At 60.5% G+C, this 18,345-nt stretch overlaps 1 protein-coding gene across 1 annotated transcript; it reads right to left on the reverse strand.

The window, feature by feature from the left end:
• Positions 1 to 5,932: 5,932 nt before the first annotated feature.
• On the reverse strand, positions 5,933 to 17,798 carry SCARF2 (scavenger receptor class F member 2). The gene is made up of 11 exons (XM_032875926.1): positions 17,464 to 17,798; positions 12,524 to 12,582; positions 12,318 to 12,419; positions 11,602 to 12,121; positions 11,271 to 11,489; positions 10,986 to 11,114; positions 10,277 to 10,380; positions 10,080 to 10,197; positions 9,752 to 9,867; positions 8,223 to 8,375; positions 5,933 to 7,402 (listed from the first exon to the last, which is right to left on the reverse strand). The coding sequence occupies exons 1-11, from the start codon at positions 17,637 to 17,639 to the stop codon at positions 6,495 to 6,497; spliced, it is 2,604 nt and encodes an 867-aa protein (XP_032731817.1). The 5' UTR covers positions 17,640 to 17,798; the 3' UTR covers positions 5,933 to 6,494.
• Positions 17,799 to 18,345: the final 547 nt, after the last annotated feature.

An 18,345-nucleotide genomic window follows, 5' to 3' on the forward strand; every position in this document is an offset into this window, starting at 1 on the left:
ATCTTAAAAAAAAAATAGTGAGCCCTGACGTAAAGTGTGGTCTCTGGGTGTCAGTGTAGGTCTATCACTGTAACACATGTCCTATTTAGTGGGGGATGTTGCTACTGGGGGAGGCTGGGGGACAGGGAATATATGGGAAATCTCTGTACCTTCTGCTCAGTTTTGCTGTGAACCTAAAACTGCTCTAAAAAATAAAGTTTAGTTTTAAAAGAAAGCAAATCAAGGTGGAAAGGAAAACCCTCTGAAATATTTGACCAACAAAATATTAACTTTAATCTATTATGGTCTACAGAAAACTGAAGGACTAAGTCTGTACTTTATCTTTCTATTATTAAACCATTAATAATACCACTTAGCTCTGAACTTGGTCTTGGAAGGCCAAAATGCTGAACATCTGATTCAACATAATTTCTGGCATCCTTGAATTCCTGACTGAATGAAAGTTCCATGACTGTAAGAAATTATCATTAACTCTAATCAGCTGAACTCTGTCACTAATATTCTTAAGCAAATGCATTGGCTTTTTTTTTGTTTGTTTGTTAATACCGGCATAGTCACAAATAGATGAACATCAAAGTTTTAACTCGAAGTGGAACAGGGGCATGTGGCTGGCCCAGTCAGTGGAGTGTGTGACTCTTGATCTCGGGGTTGTGGGCTCGAACCCCACATTGGGTGTGATTGCTTAAAAAATTTAAAAAAAAAAATCTTTTTTAAAAAAATGAAGTGGAATAAAAAGCCACTGGAGGGCGCCTGGGAGGCTTAGTAGGTTAAGCATCTGCCTTCTGTGCAGGTCATGGTCTTAGGGTTCCAGGGATGGAGCCCCACATTGTGCTCCCTGCTAAGCCAAGAGTCTGATTTTCCCTCTCCCGCTGCCCCTCCCCCTGCCCATACTCTCTTTCACACATAAATACATACATACATACATACATACATACATACATACCAAAAGAACCCTGGAACTCTGTCTCCACGAAACAACTCCTTATTCTCCCCTTCTCTAGCCCCTGGCACCACCATATTCTTTCTATCTCTATGAATTTGACTACTCTGGGTGCCTCATATAGATTTTATTTATTTATTTGACAGACAAAGATCACAGTTAGGAAGAGAGGCAGGCAGAGAGAGAGGAAGGGAAGCAGGCTCCCTGCTGAGCAGAGAGCCTGATGCGGGGCTTGATTCCAGGACCTTGAGATCATGACCTGAGCCAAAGGCAGAGACTTTAACCCACTGAGCCACCCAGATGCCCTAGAACTTCCGTTTTTGTTTTTTTTTTTTGGAAGATTTTATTTATTTATTTGACAGAGAGATCACAAGTAGGCAGAGAGGCAGGCAGAGAGAGAGAGAGAAGCAGGCTCCCTGCTAAGCAGAGAGCCCGATGCGGGGCTTGATCCCAAGACCCTGAGATTATGACCTGAGCCGAAGGCAGCGGCCTAACCCACTGAGCCACCCAGGGGCCCCAAGAACTTCCGTTTTTAAAGATGAATAACTTTCTGTTGTGTGGCTGGAACACGTTTTGTTTATCCACTTATCCGTTGATGGACACTCGGGTTGTTCCCACATGTTAACTGTATTGAAACTAACCCCCTTCTTGACTAAACCAGGTGACCTCAGCTCTGCAGCTGCACTCATCCTACACTGATGTCACCCAAAGATGGACTGTCCCTGATGATGATCCCCAGTGTCCCATCCATGCTCCCCTGTGCCCCATCAGATGTCTCCTCTCCCTAAATGCTCTTCCTCCCCCCGTGCTGCCACCCACCGCGTGGGCCCTGACCTCTGCAGACACCTTCACCTACTTTTCTTTTTTTTTTTTTTTTTAAGACTTTATTTATTTATTTGGCAGACAGAGATCACAAGTAGGCAGAGAGGCAGGGAGAGAGAGAGGAGGAAGCAGGCTCCCTGCCGAGCAGAGAGCCTGATGCGGGACTCGATCCCAGGACCCTGAGATCATGACCTGAGCGGAAGGCAGAGGCTTTAACCACTGAGCCACCCAGGCGCCCCTTCACCTACTTTTCAACTCTTGCTGTGTTGCCAAACCTCTGCTCTCCTCACCCCACCCTGTCCACCTCTGTCCTCTTGAGAGGCATTGCCAAGCATGTGGGCGAGCCTCCCAAAAGCACACTAGCTGCTGGGTGTGTCACAAGCACCTGTTCGCTTACCTCTTCCTATCACAGCTTCTCTTTACCGCCCTTAAGAAAACCTTCAAGACAACTCTCCATCTATGACTGGCCACATCTCTAAACTGTCTTCCCAGCGAATACAAACTTTTAATTGACTTCAGCTCAAAACAAATGGACAAACAGGAAAGAGTAGCAGAAACAAAACCAACTGGTCAGATCATGAAACGGAAGGAATCTGGCACCCAAAATCAATGAAGTCCTCAAAAAGGAATCAAAATAAAATTCTTGGTGTGCTTCCAATGGACCTGAGCCCAGAGAGCGTGAGACCAGAGCGGGGGTCCCTTTGGGGTCTGGACTGCTGGTCAACAGTGGCACACGAGGGATCCTAAGGTCTCTCCAGTCTGCACCAGTCAGGGCACCAGAACCTCGAGGGTAGGGGGGGAATGTCTCAGACCATGAAGGAGACAATTTCATTCAAGCTACAGCAACAAGAAGAAAGTTTGCTGATGAGGAATGTCCACAGGGAATGGATGGAGCTTGGGTTTTTCTAGAAGCAGGTAGACAAGAGAGTCATGAGGAAGAGTGAGAGGGTGTTGCATGTACAAGGGCAAAGTGGACTTTTAGAGTTAGCCATTTCTCGGAGTACAGAAGGATGGGATTTCTCAAACATCCTTGCTTTTCTGGAGCCAGGGCTCAGTCTGTCCTGATGTTGTGTGTCTGATTGTGTGCTCGTGTGTTTGCCAGGTGTGAGCGGGTCTCATATCTGTTTCTAGAGGAGTGGGTTTTTGTGCATGAGTGTGTGTGTGTGTGTGTGTGTAGTGTCTAGTTGGGGCTGGGGGGCTATGGATGGCTGTTAGAGGCTCTCTGTCTACTCCCGTGTTTCTGTTTGTTGTCGGGTATGCGTTTTTCTTGGTGGGTCTGTCTCTGTGTTTGCCGGTATCTAGTGATGTGTATGTTTATAAGGTGTACCTCTCATTGGTTGTGTGAGTTGCGTGTGTGAATGCATGTGTGTTGCAATTTGTGTGTGTGTCACCGTGTTTCTGTTTGGTGGTGGTGTGTGTGTCTGTGTCTTGGCATGCGTCCCCCTGGGTGTTGCTGGTGGAGGGTGTATGCGATTGCCGAGGGAGTGTCTCTTGGTGCTTCAGTGGGTCTGGTGGTGTGTGTGTTGTAAGGCGTGTGTCTCTCTCAACGCTTCCATAAGTTGGTGGCGGGTGTTTTGGTGTTACAGGGATGTGTGCCTGTTAGTTTCTTAGGATGTGTGTGTGAGTTGCGGTGTCTCTGTCTTGGCGCTCCCGTTTCTCATGGTGTATACATTGTGGACTGAGTCTCTTTCTACTTCTGTGCTTTGGCTGGATTTCACGGTTGGGACTTCCAGGGGGAGTATGCTTCCCGGTCTTCCTGTGGGCTGTGTGTGTGTCTGTGTGTGTGTGTACTGGCAGATGAATGTCTCTCTGTTTCTTCGGGTCTTGCTGTGTGTGCGTATGTGTCACGGTGCGCGTGTTTGTCATATTCGTGTGTGTGTGGCGGGGTGCGTATTTGTAGCTTGGTCTCTCCGTGATGTGAACTGAGTCCCCATCTGAAACCCAGCCTGGCTCGGGCCTTCTCCAGACCCACATTCCTCCCGCTCCTTTGTGCTCTGTGCTACAAAAAATATTTGCGTTTTCCACGACTCATAATTTTTCCTCCTCAATCGCTACCAGATGTGGGTCCTGTGGTCCCCATCCCCATGGCAACAGAGGTTCCAGCGGCCGCGGTTCCCTTCTGTGGCGCCTTCCTTGGAAGCTGGCACTGCCGGCAGGCCCGAGGGGGTGGGGAGGAAACGGCTGTGTGTGTGTGTGTGTGTGTGTGTGCGCGTTGGGGGGGGCGGTTTGTTGAGTGGTCCTGGCAGCTGTCTCCCCCAGCGGCTACCGGGATCATCCTGGTGACTTTCTTGGCCTGGTTCCTGCCTGGCCTCCAGGCCACAGCATCCTGCCTGCAGTGGGGGCGGGCGGCAGAGGCTGGCTGCTGTGCGGGAGATGACCCTTCTCTGTGAGGCACCCACTCTGAGGGGCTCCCGAAGGTCAGGGTCTTGGGCCCCTGGAGGGTTCCTGTGGCCCCAGGAAAGGCCCCATCTATGTGACCACTCAGGTCACCCCCGCACTGTGCTGACTCAGACTGCTGGGAGGGGGAGGGCTAAGAGCTACGTTTTGGGGGCCAGGGAGTGTCAACATGGGCCTCCCTTGGGGGTAGGGGGTACAGAACAAGACTGTGGCTTCAACCACTGCACCACCTTCCCCCACCATCCTCGGTCACTGCTCTGCGTTTGCTGGGCCCAGCTGGGCATCTGTCCCTCCTGGGAAACCTTAAGCCCGTGTTCTCAACCCCAGCAGCAATAGAGGCAGCCAGCCACAGGGCCACGGCTGGGAGGGTGCCCGGCTGGCCAGAGGGAAGCCTGTGTTCCATGTGCAGCCCGACCAGGCCAAATGCCGGGACGACGTCCATGCAAGCCACATCAGATGTCCCCCCCATGGCATGAGGCCATCTCCACTCAGGTGGCTGAGCCACTGTATGGGTCACTGAAGTTGACATCAGTGTGGTATCTGGCCAGAAGGCAAGAGACTTGCAGGGCAAGATCCCTGAGCTGCCAGCATGGTCAGACCCTATGTTATGCTGGGGGTTGCAGGGGAGGGGGCCGGGGGGCTGGGGAGATGATTGGAGGATCTTGGCAGAATCTCCTGATTGAAACTGCTGGGCTTCCAGATGGAAAGAGACCTGCTGGGCAGAGGCAGGGGGATGGGAGGAACCCAGATGGACAGAGGCCAATGGGTACCCTAGAAAGATAAGGCTTTGTAGCCCAGGAAGGTCACTTGGGAGACCTGCTGGAGGGCCAGAAGCCATGAAGACCCTGGGAGGGGGGGCGTGCAAATGGTCACAGATAGAAGGCTGGGCCAGAATAGGGACTGCCTGCCAGGCCAGCTAGGGCTCGGGGCCAGGCACGCTCCCTTTCCTCTTCCCCCACCCCCTCAGCCTCCCTCAGCCTGGCGGGGAGGGCGGGTGGGAGTTTCCGGCTGAGGACAAGGAGCCCATTGAGGCAGACAGCGGGGCTCTGTGCAGGGCCAGACCATCTTGTTTGTGCCTGATGAAGCCGGCTGGAGCTGTGCCTGTGGCCCACTGCCCCCTGGCCCCAGCCTCTGACCTTCGCCAGCCACACCAAACAGCTCGGAGCCCCCAAGTGTAATAGCAGTGGCCCGTGGGAGAAGCACAGGTCAGAAGCAGCCCCAGGCACAAGCTCCCTGTAGCCAAGGGACTCCACCCTGTCTGTTCTGGCCCACCCTTCATCCTGGGCCACAGGTGGAGAATGGGAGGGGTGGGTGCCCAGTAAAGTTGATAAATAAATGATGGGCCGATGGACACAACCCGCTTCCAGTGTGGTCCCAAGAGCCCCACACCTGGGCTTCCAGGCTCTGCTTAGGTAGAGGACTCTGGTGTGTGAGCGCCCACTGGAAGAAGTGACAGGAATTCTTGGTGGGAAGATCCTTCCTTGCCCGCGAAAGGGCAGATAGGAAGCAAGCAAAGCACAGGAGGGGGGAAAAAAAAAAGGCACTTTAATAAGAAAGCTTTGGCCAAGCCCCTGCCGGGAGGAGCCCATCCTGGGGCACCCTGATGGGGCGGGAGCAGCCCTACCGGGGGCCTATAAATACATCTCCTCAGACCACTGGAGTCGCCCCTCGGATTCCCGCGGCATGTGGGGTGGTGGGAGGCCATCAAAACCAGCTCGACAGCTGAGGGGCCAGGGCTAGGGAGGCTGGGTTTGGGGGCGCAGGGAGGGGAAGTGGAGGGGGGGGGGGACAGGCCGGGCCCAGGGGACGCTGAGCCCTCTGAGGAGCAGAGACCAGCCCTCCTCCCCAGGCTCCAGTCAACCAGATGCCCTGGGGCCTGGCCAGTGCAAGTAGCCTTCGGCTACCGTCAAGGAAAGAGGCCTCTAGCCAGAGGCGCCAGGCCCTGGCCAATGAGAGGCAGCCGAGGCAGAAGTGCTTCTGGCCTCAACCAATGAGGAGGTACTCCAGCACAAGTGCACTCTGGGCCAGTTCTTAGTGGTCTCTCGGCCTTCGAGACCCTGGGTAGTCGGAGCTCTCGGCCAATGGGAAGGGAGTCGCCTGCTAAGCGCCTGTCAGGCCTCAACGAATGGAATGGGGTCTTCCCGCCAATTGAGGAGCCGCCGCTGGAGCCTGAGCCAATAAGACGCAGCCTCCCGCCAGGCTGCTCCAGGCGAGGTCCCGAGAGGCAGCTGTGGCCGGGTCGCCGCGGGGCTCGTCCGGCGGGCGCGGAACGCGGGGTGGCAAGCAGCGCTGCTAAGCCTGGGGGACCTGCGGGCGCGGCCGGGGCCACCGCCTGCTACAGGGTGGGCGCGCCCGCCCTGCCCAGCTCGCCCGCCGCTTCCCGGCTCTTCTTACGCGGCGGCTTCTGGATGGGGGTCTTTTTCCGGGGGGTGTCGGGCGCGGGCGCGCCGGCCGCCACCTTCTCGGGCCCCGCGGCCTCCGGCGCAGGGGACGCGCGGGCCGGCGAGGCGGGCAGCACCGAGCGCTTGGCTTTCTGTGGCGGCGCCGGCTTCTCTCGCAGGCCCTGCGCGCCGGGAGCCCCTTCGGCGCGGCCCAGGCTGCGAGTCTTGTCGCGCAGCTCCGCGGCGAGCATGGAGGCGGCCTCGGGAGCGCTGCGCGGGGGACCGCCAGCGTCCGTGGGCTCCGAGAGGCCAAGGCCGCGACCCCGCGCCCGAGCCCTAGGCGGCGACGGGGAGGCGAGGGCTGGCCCCTCTTCCGCCAGCCCCGGGGGCCGTGGCGTGGGGTCGCGGGCCCTGGGGCTGCCGGGCTCCTCCGGCCGCGCCGACGTGTCGCTGGGCGTCCGTTTCCTCTTGCTGGGACTGGGCGCGGCCTCGGGTCCCGGGAGTGGCGGTGAGGGCGCACGGGCAGCGGCAGCGGCGCCGTGCTTGCCGTGGATCCAGGACACCTTGGGCTTGGTGGCAGGGTCGGGTGGAGGCGGCTTCCTGCGCTCGGGAGACGGCGAAAGCGACAGGCCCCCGGCCTCGCCCCGGGCCCGGGCCGGCCGGGCCTCGCGCCGAGCCACCCGCGCATACAGCGCCCCGCCAGGCCCTTCCACGCTCGACGCTGACCGCTCACTGTCAGAGGACGCGGGGAGGGGAGTCGCCTCCTCTGCGGACGTCGGTGTGGTCACCGGCGCGGGGGATGACGCCAGCGCCTCGGTAGGGCCCGTGGGGGCCTCCGCGTCCCGGCTCTCGGTTGCGGTCTCTGACGAAGGAAGAAGAGCTGGCGGTCACGGCCTCCACAGGGAGCTCAAAGTCCAGCCTTAAGGCAAAACCCTCACCTTCCTCCTCCTCTTCCCCACCCCAGCTGATGCTCGGTCGCCCTGGCATCTATACACGCTTTCAGAAATCATACCAACCACAAACTTAGTTCCGATCCCCCAGGGTGTGCTGCCCAGTGCTAGGGAGTAAGGGGGAGCATTCCTGGGGCTGAAGCCACAACCTTGGCCTGGCCTCGTACCCCTCCCCCAACACATCCCCAACCTGGGGGCCGCATCATCAAATATGACCCTGGAACACCTCCAATGGGATTCATTATTCTTCATTAAGAGATAAGGGCTTTTAAGGCTCAGAGAGTTTAGTCACCTGCCCAAGGTCACCCAGGGGGATAGCCAGAGGAGAAGAGAAGCCATGGCCAGAAAACCAGCCAGTCAGGCTCCTTCCAGATGACTGTGGGCCAAAACTTCAGGCAAAAGTGTGCCCCATATCCCATAGGTCATCAGCTCCTATCACCTTTGCCATCTCCCACCCAGGCCCAGAAACTCCTCTAGGGATGGCCTCCCCAAGAAGTGACTCTGGGCTGTGGCTAGAGACAGGAGAGCCCACCCATCTCCCCAGACCCTACCCCAGTCCAGCTCTGAGAAGCACAGAACCCCACTCAGTAGTCTCAGCTCTGTGTCCAACCCCCAGTTATGAGCATCGCCACATCCTTCCTCCCCATGCTGCCTGTCCCTCAGAGCATGGAGATCTTTTCAACTGGAACATTTCGCTTGCCTGGAGGGAGGCCCAAAGAGAGCTGTACTCACCCTCATGGGGTACGCAGTACACCGGGCCCTCATCAGTGGTGTCAAAGGAGGAGAAGGAGGCCCGGGAGGACCATGATGGCGAGGGCTGTTCCAGCCCCGATGGTGGCTCCAGGAAGCTACAGTTGAGTGTATTATCCAGGTCGTGATGGGCGACTGGGAAAGGAGGGAGGCACAGCTGCCAGGGGTCCCCACCCTGCCCCAGCCTGCACCCTCACTAGCCCTGCAACAAATGCTGGAATAACTAAGACCAGCCCTACCCTAAGACTGGGGGTGGAACAGGCAATTCAACAGGCAGAGCAACACTACACCAGGATGGGAGAATGGGTAGAGGTGGGCTGGTAAAAAGAGAGAAGGGGGAACAATGTAGTCAATGGTGCCAGGCTAGTGTGTGCAGCTAGGCAACTGAACAAGGATGGGCTGAAGTGTTGGAAATAGAGGGCCAGAGAGAACCCCTGGCTGGGACAGACCATCAGGGCCTCTGAGCCATGTTCAGACCCTGCCCTGTAGGACCCAGGGAACCTCAAAGCACCTTTTCAGCCCAAATGTGCAGTGGCAAGGCCCCCCTTTGGCTCAGCCCATCTCAGCAGGCTGAACCCTCAGGCCTAGCCTCCATGAACGGCAGACCCCCACAATGGAGGAATCTCAGAGGCTGGCTGGCCTGCCCCCTTTTATGGTTGGGATGTGGGGTCCAGCCCCCACACTTTTGTCCATAGATCCCACTCTGCTGAGTGGGCCAAGGAGTTTTCTCAGCTGTCTCCATCTTCTTTTTTCTTTTTCTTTTTTTTCCCCAACAGAGAGAGAGCACAAGCAGGGAGAGCAACAGGCAGAGGGAAGGGAGAAGCAGGCTCCTTGATGAGCAGAGAGCCAATGATCCCAGTACCCCAGGATCATGACCTGAGTGGAAAGCAGACGCTTAACTGAGCCACCCAGGCTCCCCAGCTGGTTCCATTTTTACCTCCCAGGAGATGAGACTCCCCCTCCCCTTCATCATCGGAAACAAGATGAAGAGGCAGAGTCCACTCCCGGTGTGGATCAGTGCAGAAAGAGGGAGAGAAGCACCTCCTTCCCATCTGGAGTCCTGACCAGGGTGCAGGAGCCAAGGAACCAGCCTGCCCACCATCCAGAAAGCACCGCAGGGGATCCAGGCGGCGGGGCTGAGGGGGGTGCTCCTTGTAGCAGGGTTTCCATGCACAGGTCCCACCTACCGCCGCCGCCGCCGTCCCCCATCCCCAGCCCGCGTTCACCTGCAGCTACCCACCAGGATTTACAGTGCACTCCTACAGATCGAAGGGGCTTTGCCCACCAGGATGTCTACACACTCCAGATGCAATCACTCCCACTCACGGAAACAGGGCCCAAACCTTCTCCCCACACCTGCCTCTACACCTAGGACTCCCGCCTTCCTCCCCCAGCTCGCCGGCATCAGAAGCCCCTCTGTCCCTCCCCAGCCCACCCACATCAGCACCCAAGGCCCCGTATGTCCTGCATCGGGAGGTGCTCCCCCAGAGACCCCGTGCCGATATCCTTACCTACGACCTTGGGCAGCTTCTGCCTCCGGAGCGGGATCCGTGGCAGCTTCATGCTGATGCGGCTAAAGCGACCACACAGTCGCTGCGGCGCCTTCTTCCTCCCCAGCGTGAGCTCCCTGTGGGGGCGGGGCCTGAGTAAGGGGGCGGGGCCCGGATGGGACTGTGGGACCTCCGCCGGAGCCCTGACTCAGGAAGGGCGGGGCCTGGGCTAAAGTTAGGCAGTGCCACACTCCTGGGGCCGGGTGGGGCGGGTCCTGGAGGAGGGCACGCGGCGCCACCGACAGGGTGTGGCCCGAACTCAGGAGAGCCCGACCGCTTCTGGCCTCACCGGCGCGCCGGGTCCTTGCCGCGGCAGGCGCAGCAGCAGCCGAGCAGCGAGAGCAGCAGGCCGAGGAGCAGAGCAAGCAACGCACCGGCTCCCATCACGCCCTTGCGCTGGTTGGTCTCTGTGGGAAGGCACCGGGGTCAGCGCTGTTGCCGGCACCCCTGGCATCCCCTTCAACGGGATGCCCCCCCACGACTCACCCAAGCGGCAGGCACCAGTGACTGGGTCGCACGAGTCCTCGTGGCAACTGCAGGCCTGAGCGCAGTCCACGCCGTGAAGCCCAGGCGGGCATGTCAGGTTACAGCTATGGAGGCACGGGGTCAGGGAGGGCCACAGCAGCCCTCCGTGATGCTCCTCGCCCTCGCCCCTGCCGCCAGGCAGCCCGGGTCCCAGGGCGGAGCTCTCCACCTCTATTCTCTAGGGTTCTCTAGGGTTTGATGCCCACCACCACCGCCGGGCACACACTGGATGATCAGTGTTTTGGAAAAGAATGTGCAACAGCACAACCAGCAGGATGGGATCTGGGGGACAGGGCCTGGGGTCACGCGGCCTCAGCGTCCATTTCTGGGGCTGACTCTTGGGTGGGTGAGAAGAGGGGCTGCCAGACCACTCATGACTGTAAGTGGAGGTCTCTGCACTTTCTGAACCTCAACCCTGCGGTCCTCCGAAGCCCACTGACCACAGGCTGAACTGGTTGCCAGATCCCGCCATGCGAGCCGGCTTCACACCACGGCAAGAAACTGCCCCCAAAGAGCCTGACGGCTCTCCCTAGCTGCGGTAAGAGGACCTGGGCTGAAGGGCAAGCCTGGGTCTCAACCAGTCGGCCACCATTAGCAGCACCTGGGGGTCTGGCTGGATCCCTGGGACGTGTACTAACTCCTAACCCCCAAAGGGGTCTCTGGCACTCACTGGGGCCCGTGGACGCCGGGGCTGCACAGGCAACGCCCCGACTGGAAGTCGCAGTGGCCGCTGCCGCAGTCGGCGCACACAAATGCACAGTCCTCGCCGTAAGTGCCATTGCTGCACTTGGTCTCGCACCTCGGAAACGCGGAGGAGGGGGAATCAGTGGAAATGGGGGCAAACGAACCCAAAGCCCGTTCTGCCCTCCGCGGAGAGCATTCGGGGATTGGCGGGGCGTTCGGGGGAGGGGAGCTGCATGCCTGGGACACATTCGGGCACGGGCGGCTTGCTCACCGGTCGCCGATCCAGCCCGCGTTGCAGCGAGTGCATTTGCCAGTGACGTGGTTGCAGGCATGCCCGTCGCGGCAGGGCGGGCAGCGGTGGCTGCAGCCCTCGCCATAGAAGCCGGTGGCGCACGGCTGGTCGCACTTGGTGCCGTTCCAGCCGGGCTCACAAGTCAGGCAGCGGCCCTCGGCCACCGTGCAAGGCTGCTGGCCTTTGCACTGGCCGCATCTGGGGAAGGGGCGGAAGGCTAGGCGGGGCCCAGAGCAGCCTCACCCGCCCCGCACCCCCTTCGGCGCCTCCCCCGCCCTCCCGTCTTCCCAGGTCGGGGGCCCGTGCTTACCGGCGGCGGCAGCCCAGGCCGTAGAAGCCGGCTGGGCACGGCTCCCGGCAGTACTTGCCCCGGTAGCCCGGCTCGCAGGCGCACGTGCCGTCCACAGGGTGGCAGCGGCCGCGAAAGCACTGGCAGTAGCGCTCGCAGCGCGCGCCAAACGTGCGCTCGCGGCACTGGCAGCGGCCGCTCTGTTGCTCGCACGGCGACGTGTTGCAGGCGCACTGATTGTTGCAGCTGCGGCCCCACCAGCCTGCGTGGCACAGGCACGCGCCCGTCTGTGGGTCACAGCGCGACGTGGCGCTGCAGTAGCATGCGCTGGCGCACTGCGCGCCCCACCAGCCGGGCTCACAGCGACACGCGCCGCTCCGCGGGTGGCACACGCCATGCTGGCACTGGCACGCATGCTCGCAGCGTGCGCCCCAGCGCCGCGCGTGACACGTACACTGGCCTGTCACGTCCTCGCACTGCCCATGCGGGTGGCAGATACACAGCTCTTTGCAGTCGGGGCCCCAGAACTGGCGCGGGCACTCTGCAGGGGCAGGCAGAGAGGGGTGTCAGGCCAGGGTGCTGGCGAGGGAGCGGGGATCCCGTCAGAACCTTTCCCCAGTCCTGCTCTCCGCCTTTTGGGGCCCCACCCCCTTGCTGGATCTCGTCTCCGGGTCAGATCCCGCCCCATTCAAAGGCCCCGCCCCACTGCCCAGCCCCCACCCGGGTCCTCTGCTCACTCGTGTCGCAGTTGGCACCAAAGTAGCCATGGCGGCAGCGGCACTCGCCCGGGCGCACGCACACTTCGTTCTCCGAGCACGTGGAGTTGCCCTCGCACACCGCTGCGGGCAAGAGGGGCCTGAGCTGCCGCGTGCCCTGCCCCCACACTGTTCCCTCCTCTCCGTGTCCCTGCCTGCTGCCCAGGTCCCCAGGGTGCCCCACTCACCGACCCCACACTCGTCGCCCTGCTGCCTCCAGCCAGCGCAGCATGCAGGCTCCTGGGAGCTGCAGGCAGAGAAAGGACTCCTAAGCCCTAGCTCCAAGCCCCTGTCCCCGCTAGGACTCCCCGGCAACCTCCCCACAGCCCCCACAGGAGGTGGTTATGGAGGCCCTGCCACACCAGGCACTGATGGAAGTTCAGGAGACTCCCAGCAAGTAAGACAGACTCCAGCCCTGCGGAGCAGACACTGGGAGGCAGCAGAGGGCACACCACTGAGGGATCTAACCTCCAAGAACTTCTCAGTCCCCTCTAGGAGGGATCTTCCCTCCCCTCCCCATTCCACCAAACTCCTCTGTGACACCACCCCTCCCCAACTAGGCCTGAGGAAAGAGCCCAGGTGTCCCAGAAGGGACTGGTGAGAGATCCTTGAGTCTCCAGGAGCTGCTTAAAGGTGGCATCGGTGGTGGTGGGGGCCCCGCCAGATGGGTGTCAGGATCTAGATGTGACATGACCTGGACAGCAGGGACAGGTAGAGCCAGAGGGCACATCTGGGTACACAGTTGGCATGATGGGCAACCTCTGATAGAGGTGTCCACTCAGTGGAGGGGCAGGGCACACCCAGGAAGACCTTCACGACAGCAAGGAAAGCTAAACGTGAGGGGTCCAGCGCACCAGGGCAAGACTCAGGATGGAGGGAGGAGATCAGAACACCTACTTATGTGTTTGAAAAATCTTGTTTTAATTTTATTTGGTCTTACAAGGTACGTGGTGTTACCTCTGCAGGAGGTAAATAACTTATGACTGTTGCATTTCAGGGTAGTATTTGTGCCCAGATTCTGGGCACAAAAGTCTGCAGGCCCTGCCGGAGTGATGCCTACCACTGGAGAGTGTGCGCGGGGCCGGGGGGGGCAGGTGGTTTGAGATGGAGTGTGCCCAGATTTGGGGAGCAAAGGAGCCTGAGAAGGAAGAGACAGACACTCAGGCTGCAGATTCATGGGTCCCGTCAGACCTAGAACTTTGCCCAGATCCTAAAGGCACATAGCAGCCATTCATGGTTCAGAGGAAAAGGAATGTGTTCCTTCAGAAGGGTCTGATCTGAACACCCGAATGTGGTGTTGGAAGGATGTTAGAAAGAGGCCTGAGACCCTGGTGGGTGGAACTGACAGGGAAGGGAAAGACTGCAGGTGCCCATATCATGCCCCTCAAAATGCGGCCGCCCCCCCATCCCCCAGCAGAGAGCATCACCACACCCTGGATGGGCCCCACCCAGTTTGATTCTCCTTCAGGCCAAAGATGAGGAACCTAGGGAACAGGACCCATGAAATCCCGAACTGCAAGGGGGTGGACCCATCTTCTTTTCTACAAATCAAACAGGAACCCAGGCGTGAAAACACAAAGCAGGCTTGGCCCCCACCGTTGATTCCAGCCACCGGACTCGTGGGTGCCCATCTGTGGGTAGAGCCAGATCTGCCAGCCTATCACCCTCCCGCCCTTTCTGCTTGTTCTGAACCCAGGTCTCTGCGTGGAGAGCCTCTGCTGCTGTCCCTCCTGTAGGCAGTCTCGCCAGATGGCCAGCTGGGATGGTCTTAGAAGCACTGACCACTTTCTGCCCTGGCCACATGGCTCTGTGGTTGGGCGTCTGCTTTTAGGGCCACACAAAGTTGGATTTGATTCCTGTGTGACTTTGGGCCCAGAACTTAACCTCTCTGACTTTCAGACTCCTTATTTGTAGAATGGGGTCCATGGGTTTGGAGGGAAGATTAAGAAAGCCAAGATGTCAAGTGTTTGGCACGAACTAAGAGCTCAGCCCAAGGTTGTACCCTGCTCTCCAGCCCATGCTGTGCAGGTTCCCTGGTCCCACCTCCCTGCCAGCATGGCTGGCACCTAGGCCCCACCCAGCAGAGCAAACACCCTCTACCCTGGGCAGGACGGAACGCACGTGGGTTCAACAAGAACACAAGGATGAGACTGTGGGACAGCTGCCTTTCCTTCTGGGAGGGCTGGCAGAGGGGACCAGTCCGGGGTGGCAAGCCCACCCTCTTAAGAGCTTACAGAAGTAGATGAGAAAAATGGCCTGGCCCAGGGGACAGTTCCCACACTTGAGCTCTAAGTTAACTCTAAGTTAGCAAGACCCAGGGGAGCCAAACCACAGGCTGGGCCAGGCCCCTTAGCAAGCATGCCTTGCTTCGGGCTGTCCCCTCTAGAGATCATTGTCATTGTGAACACAACTGCCCTGATTCAAACCGTGTGACCTTGAACCTGCCCATGCCAATGCAGCAAAGCAGCCTGGGAGAACTGCTCACTGTGCCAAAGTCCCCATTCCCTCTCCAATCCAGCCCAGAGGCTCCCTGGCCTACCATACCACTTGGGATCCCATACTTCCCTGTTCTCCTCCTTCACCCCTGCCCCTGGACACCCCTCCTCTGGTTTCTGTCCCCCTCCTTGGCTCTGTCGTCTCCTCTCCTCTTACCACTCCATCAGGAAGCTCCCCAGGGCCCATCTAAATGAGGTGCTGAAAATGCTCAGAGCCCCCCAGTGGGGCCCACGTCCTCAGCCTGAATGCCTAGCCTCCCCCACCCGTAGCCTTCCTTCCACATCTCAGGGAATGCCATCCTTCCAGGCTGGGAGCCTGAAACCCCAGAGGCCTCAGCTCTGCAGTGACTGAGACAGCAGACACCTGATTCATGGAGAAACACGCGCCCCCTACCTTCCAAACTGGATCTAGGATGGGACGAACCACTTCTCGGACTACTCTGCCCCAGCCTTGTGAGAGCCACCCTCATTCTGCCCGGTTTTCTCCTGACTTCCTACCTGGTTCCTCCTTTTACCTTCCTGAGCCAAGTTCATCTGCCACCTGGCAGCCAAGCCTGTTCAGATCCCACCCCTCCTCTGTGCATGGGTTCCCATGGCCCTCAGAGCAGTGGGCAGGCCCGCTCTCATTCTTTGGCCTCTCCTCCACCATCCCTCTCCCAGGCTCTGCCCGGGCCCCATGGCTCTTTTCTGGGTTTCCAGAAGCCCTTGGCACTTAGAGCCTTGCCCCCAGACACCAAAGGGCTCCACCTTTCCTCCTTCAGATTTCTGCCCACTCACCACCCCTCAGTGGGTCTCCCCAGATCACTCTAAAGGATACAGCATTCCCCAACTGAACCCCTCCTCCGAAGCACTCAGGAAATGTCAGATGACTTGCTGTAAGTCTCTTCCACTGTGGGGACAGCAGTATTTGTCTCAGCTGCTGTTATCGCTGCACCAACCACAGGCCTGGCATACATAGTAGGTGCATGGGATTTCACCGGCTAAGTGTATGCTCCCCTCTTCGGTTCTCCTGCCATTGGGGAAAGGAACCCCTGGAGATGGCCTGGACCCTGGGTGGGCGGTGGCCAGAGGTGGCTGTCCTTCCCATAAACCAGCTCTCCACTCCATATGAGTGGGGTGCCACAGCAACAACCCCATTTGACAGAGGCAGAGACAGGCCCAGAGAAGTTAAGCGATTTGTCCTGGTCCGCACGGGTGGGGAGAAGTGACACCAGGATCGGAACCCCAGAGGCGGTGTCTGGGTTGCTGAAACAGGCCGCCTCGTGGGGAGGTGCCCGGGCAACGGGACGCGGGAGCGAAGGTTTCAGGCTCCCGACAGCTCGAGCCTGTTGCCACCGGATCCCCCAGCACGGAGCCCCATCGGGGAAGGAGGGCTGAGGCGGAGAGACAGGGCCCGCAGCGATCGCGCCCTCCCCCTCTCCAGGCACGGCCCCGCCCGCCACTGCCACTGCATTCCTGGGGCCGGGGAGGCCCGGGAGGAGGCGGCGGCGTCGATGTGAAGCAGATGGCGGGCCAGGCCGGCCCCCGCCCCGGAGGCGGGGCTCGCAGTGGGGAGGGGTCTGCGCGCCTCGGGATCCGAGCTCGGAAACCCCGCGCGGCCCCTCACAGCCCCTTGTCTGCGGCGACCGCCAAGCCCCCGGACGCGGCCTCCCAGGGCCCTGCGGCTCAGGACGCCCCGACGGGACGCAGCCTGGGGCCCTGTGGCCGCCTCTCCAGCTTCCCGCCCGCCCGGCGCCCCGCCCGCCCCCACCGCCCGGGCTTGAGCCAAGGCACCCCCATATGCCAGCTCCTCGGCCCGGGGTGGAGATGCCCTTGACCTCGCTGTGGCCTCTGACCGGCCGACCAAGTCCTCGGACCCCTGCGCTCACTCCTAGCGTCCTGTCTTCCGCTCTTTTCCCTCCGCGCAAGGTCTTCGGCCCGCCGCTCTCCGACCCAGCCTGCCCACTGCCTGTCCCACGCTGGCTTCCCCAGCCGGCCCCTCGTGGAGTCCCACGTCTGCGCGGCCCCTCCGAGCACCCAGTATCCCCACTCGGGCGTTCCATATCTGTCGGACCCCGGTGCACGTCATTGTCTTCTCGAATCCTGCTTCTGGTCCACTCTGAGCGCAGGCTCCTCAGTGCCCACCTCTATCACCACCCTCTTCCCACCCGCGCCTATCTCTAAGACACAAATTCGTCCTTCCGAGTCGCGCCAGCCTCAAGATTTGCCAGCTCCCACCTCTCAGGAGCGCTACTCCATCTCCACTCGACCCTCACCCTCCCTCCGGGCTGGAACCACACTCGTGCCCGGAGCCTTTGCAAATACCCTTCCATCAGCTTGGAATGCCCTTCCCCGACTTCTCCCTACGCCTTCGCAACCCAGCCCAAGCGTTCCTTTTTCTAGGTCTGAAATCTCAGACACGGTATGTCACCTCGGGGTGCCCACTGCACTCCGTTCTCTCCTCGGCTGACTTCGCGTCTGGGGTATCCTCTGATGCACCGTCGTGGCCCGGCGCCCAGGCTCGGCCTGGAGACGAATCGGCGAGGGCGGAGGAAAGGACTAGAGCGTTTAACTTAGGAAAGTCCCGGACGCCCCCTTCCCTCGGCCCCTAACGTCCCCCTCGGCCCCTTCTCCCAGCCAGGCTGGGCTCCTACCCGGGCGCGCGGCACACGTTGCGGCCGCGCGGGTTCAGCTCCTGGGGTGCCGCGGAGCCGGGCAGCAGCCAGAGCAGCAGCAGCAGCAGCGGCGGCGGCGGCAGCAGCGGCGACGGCAGCTTCCCGGCATCCCGGCGCCGCGCCGGCCCGGCCCCCCGGGGCCCTGCGCCCTCCATGAGGCGCGGGGCAGGCGCGGGGCGGGCGCGGGCGCGGGTGCGGCCGCAGCGAGAGCGGCCGGAAGCGGAGTGCGCGGCCGGGCGGGGGGCGGCAGGAGGGGCGCCGGGCCGGGCAGGAAATTCCACATCGGCTCCCTGATCCCGGGCCAGCCGCGGCCGGCCAGGCGGCAGCGCCCGCCCCGCGCGCCAGACCCCACCCTCCGGCCCCGCCGCCGCCCCTCCGCGCGGCCCCCGCCCCCACGCGGCCGCTCGCAAACTTGGGGGCGAACTTGGAGTAGGCCGGCGGAGCTTTGGGAGAGGGAGGGGCCGGGGCGAGAGGGAGGAGCCGCGGCGGTCCCGCCCAAGGAATCCCCTGACCCAGAGCCTTTCCCCTCCCTTTCCAGACACCCACCGGAGAAGTCACCCCTGCGCGCTCAATGCGCGGTCAGGCCCGGGGCGGGAAAGAGGGTTGGGGACGAGAACGCGACGTCCCAAAGCTCCCCCCGCCCGCTGTGCCTCGGAACCGGCCGGGGAAGAGCAGTCCGAAGACGCCCCAGATCAAGGCCGCAAACCGGCCTCCGCTGTCCTCCGCGAAGCCCTCGCCCTTGTAGAGCTGGGCTGTGGTGTTGGCTCCTCAGGCTCACTTGGGTGCAGTCAAAGCCTGCAGAAGACACCCGAACAGAATGCTTGAGGTCTATGGGTCGCCTCGGTCTGCACCTGAGACCTC

This window comes from Lontra canadensis, unplaced genomic scaffold (genome assembly GCF_010015895.1).
Source record: "Lontra canadensis isolate GAN:19392208 unplaced genomic scaffold, GSC_riverotter_1.0 scaffold57, whole genome shotgun sequence".
NCBI classification, from domain to species: Eukaryota; Metazoa; Chordata; class Mammalia; order Carnivora; family Mustelidae; genus Lontra; species Lontra canadensis.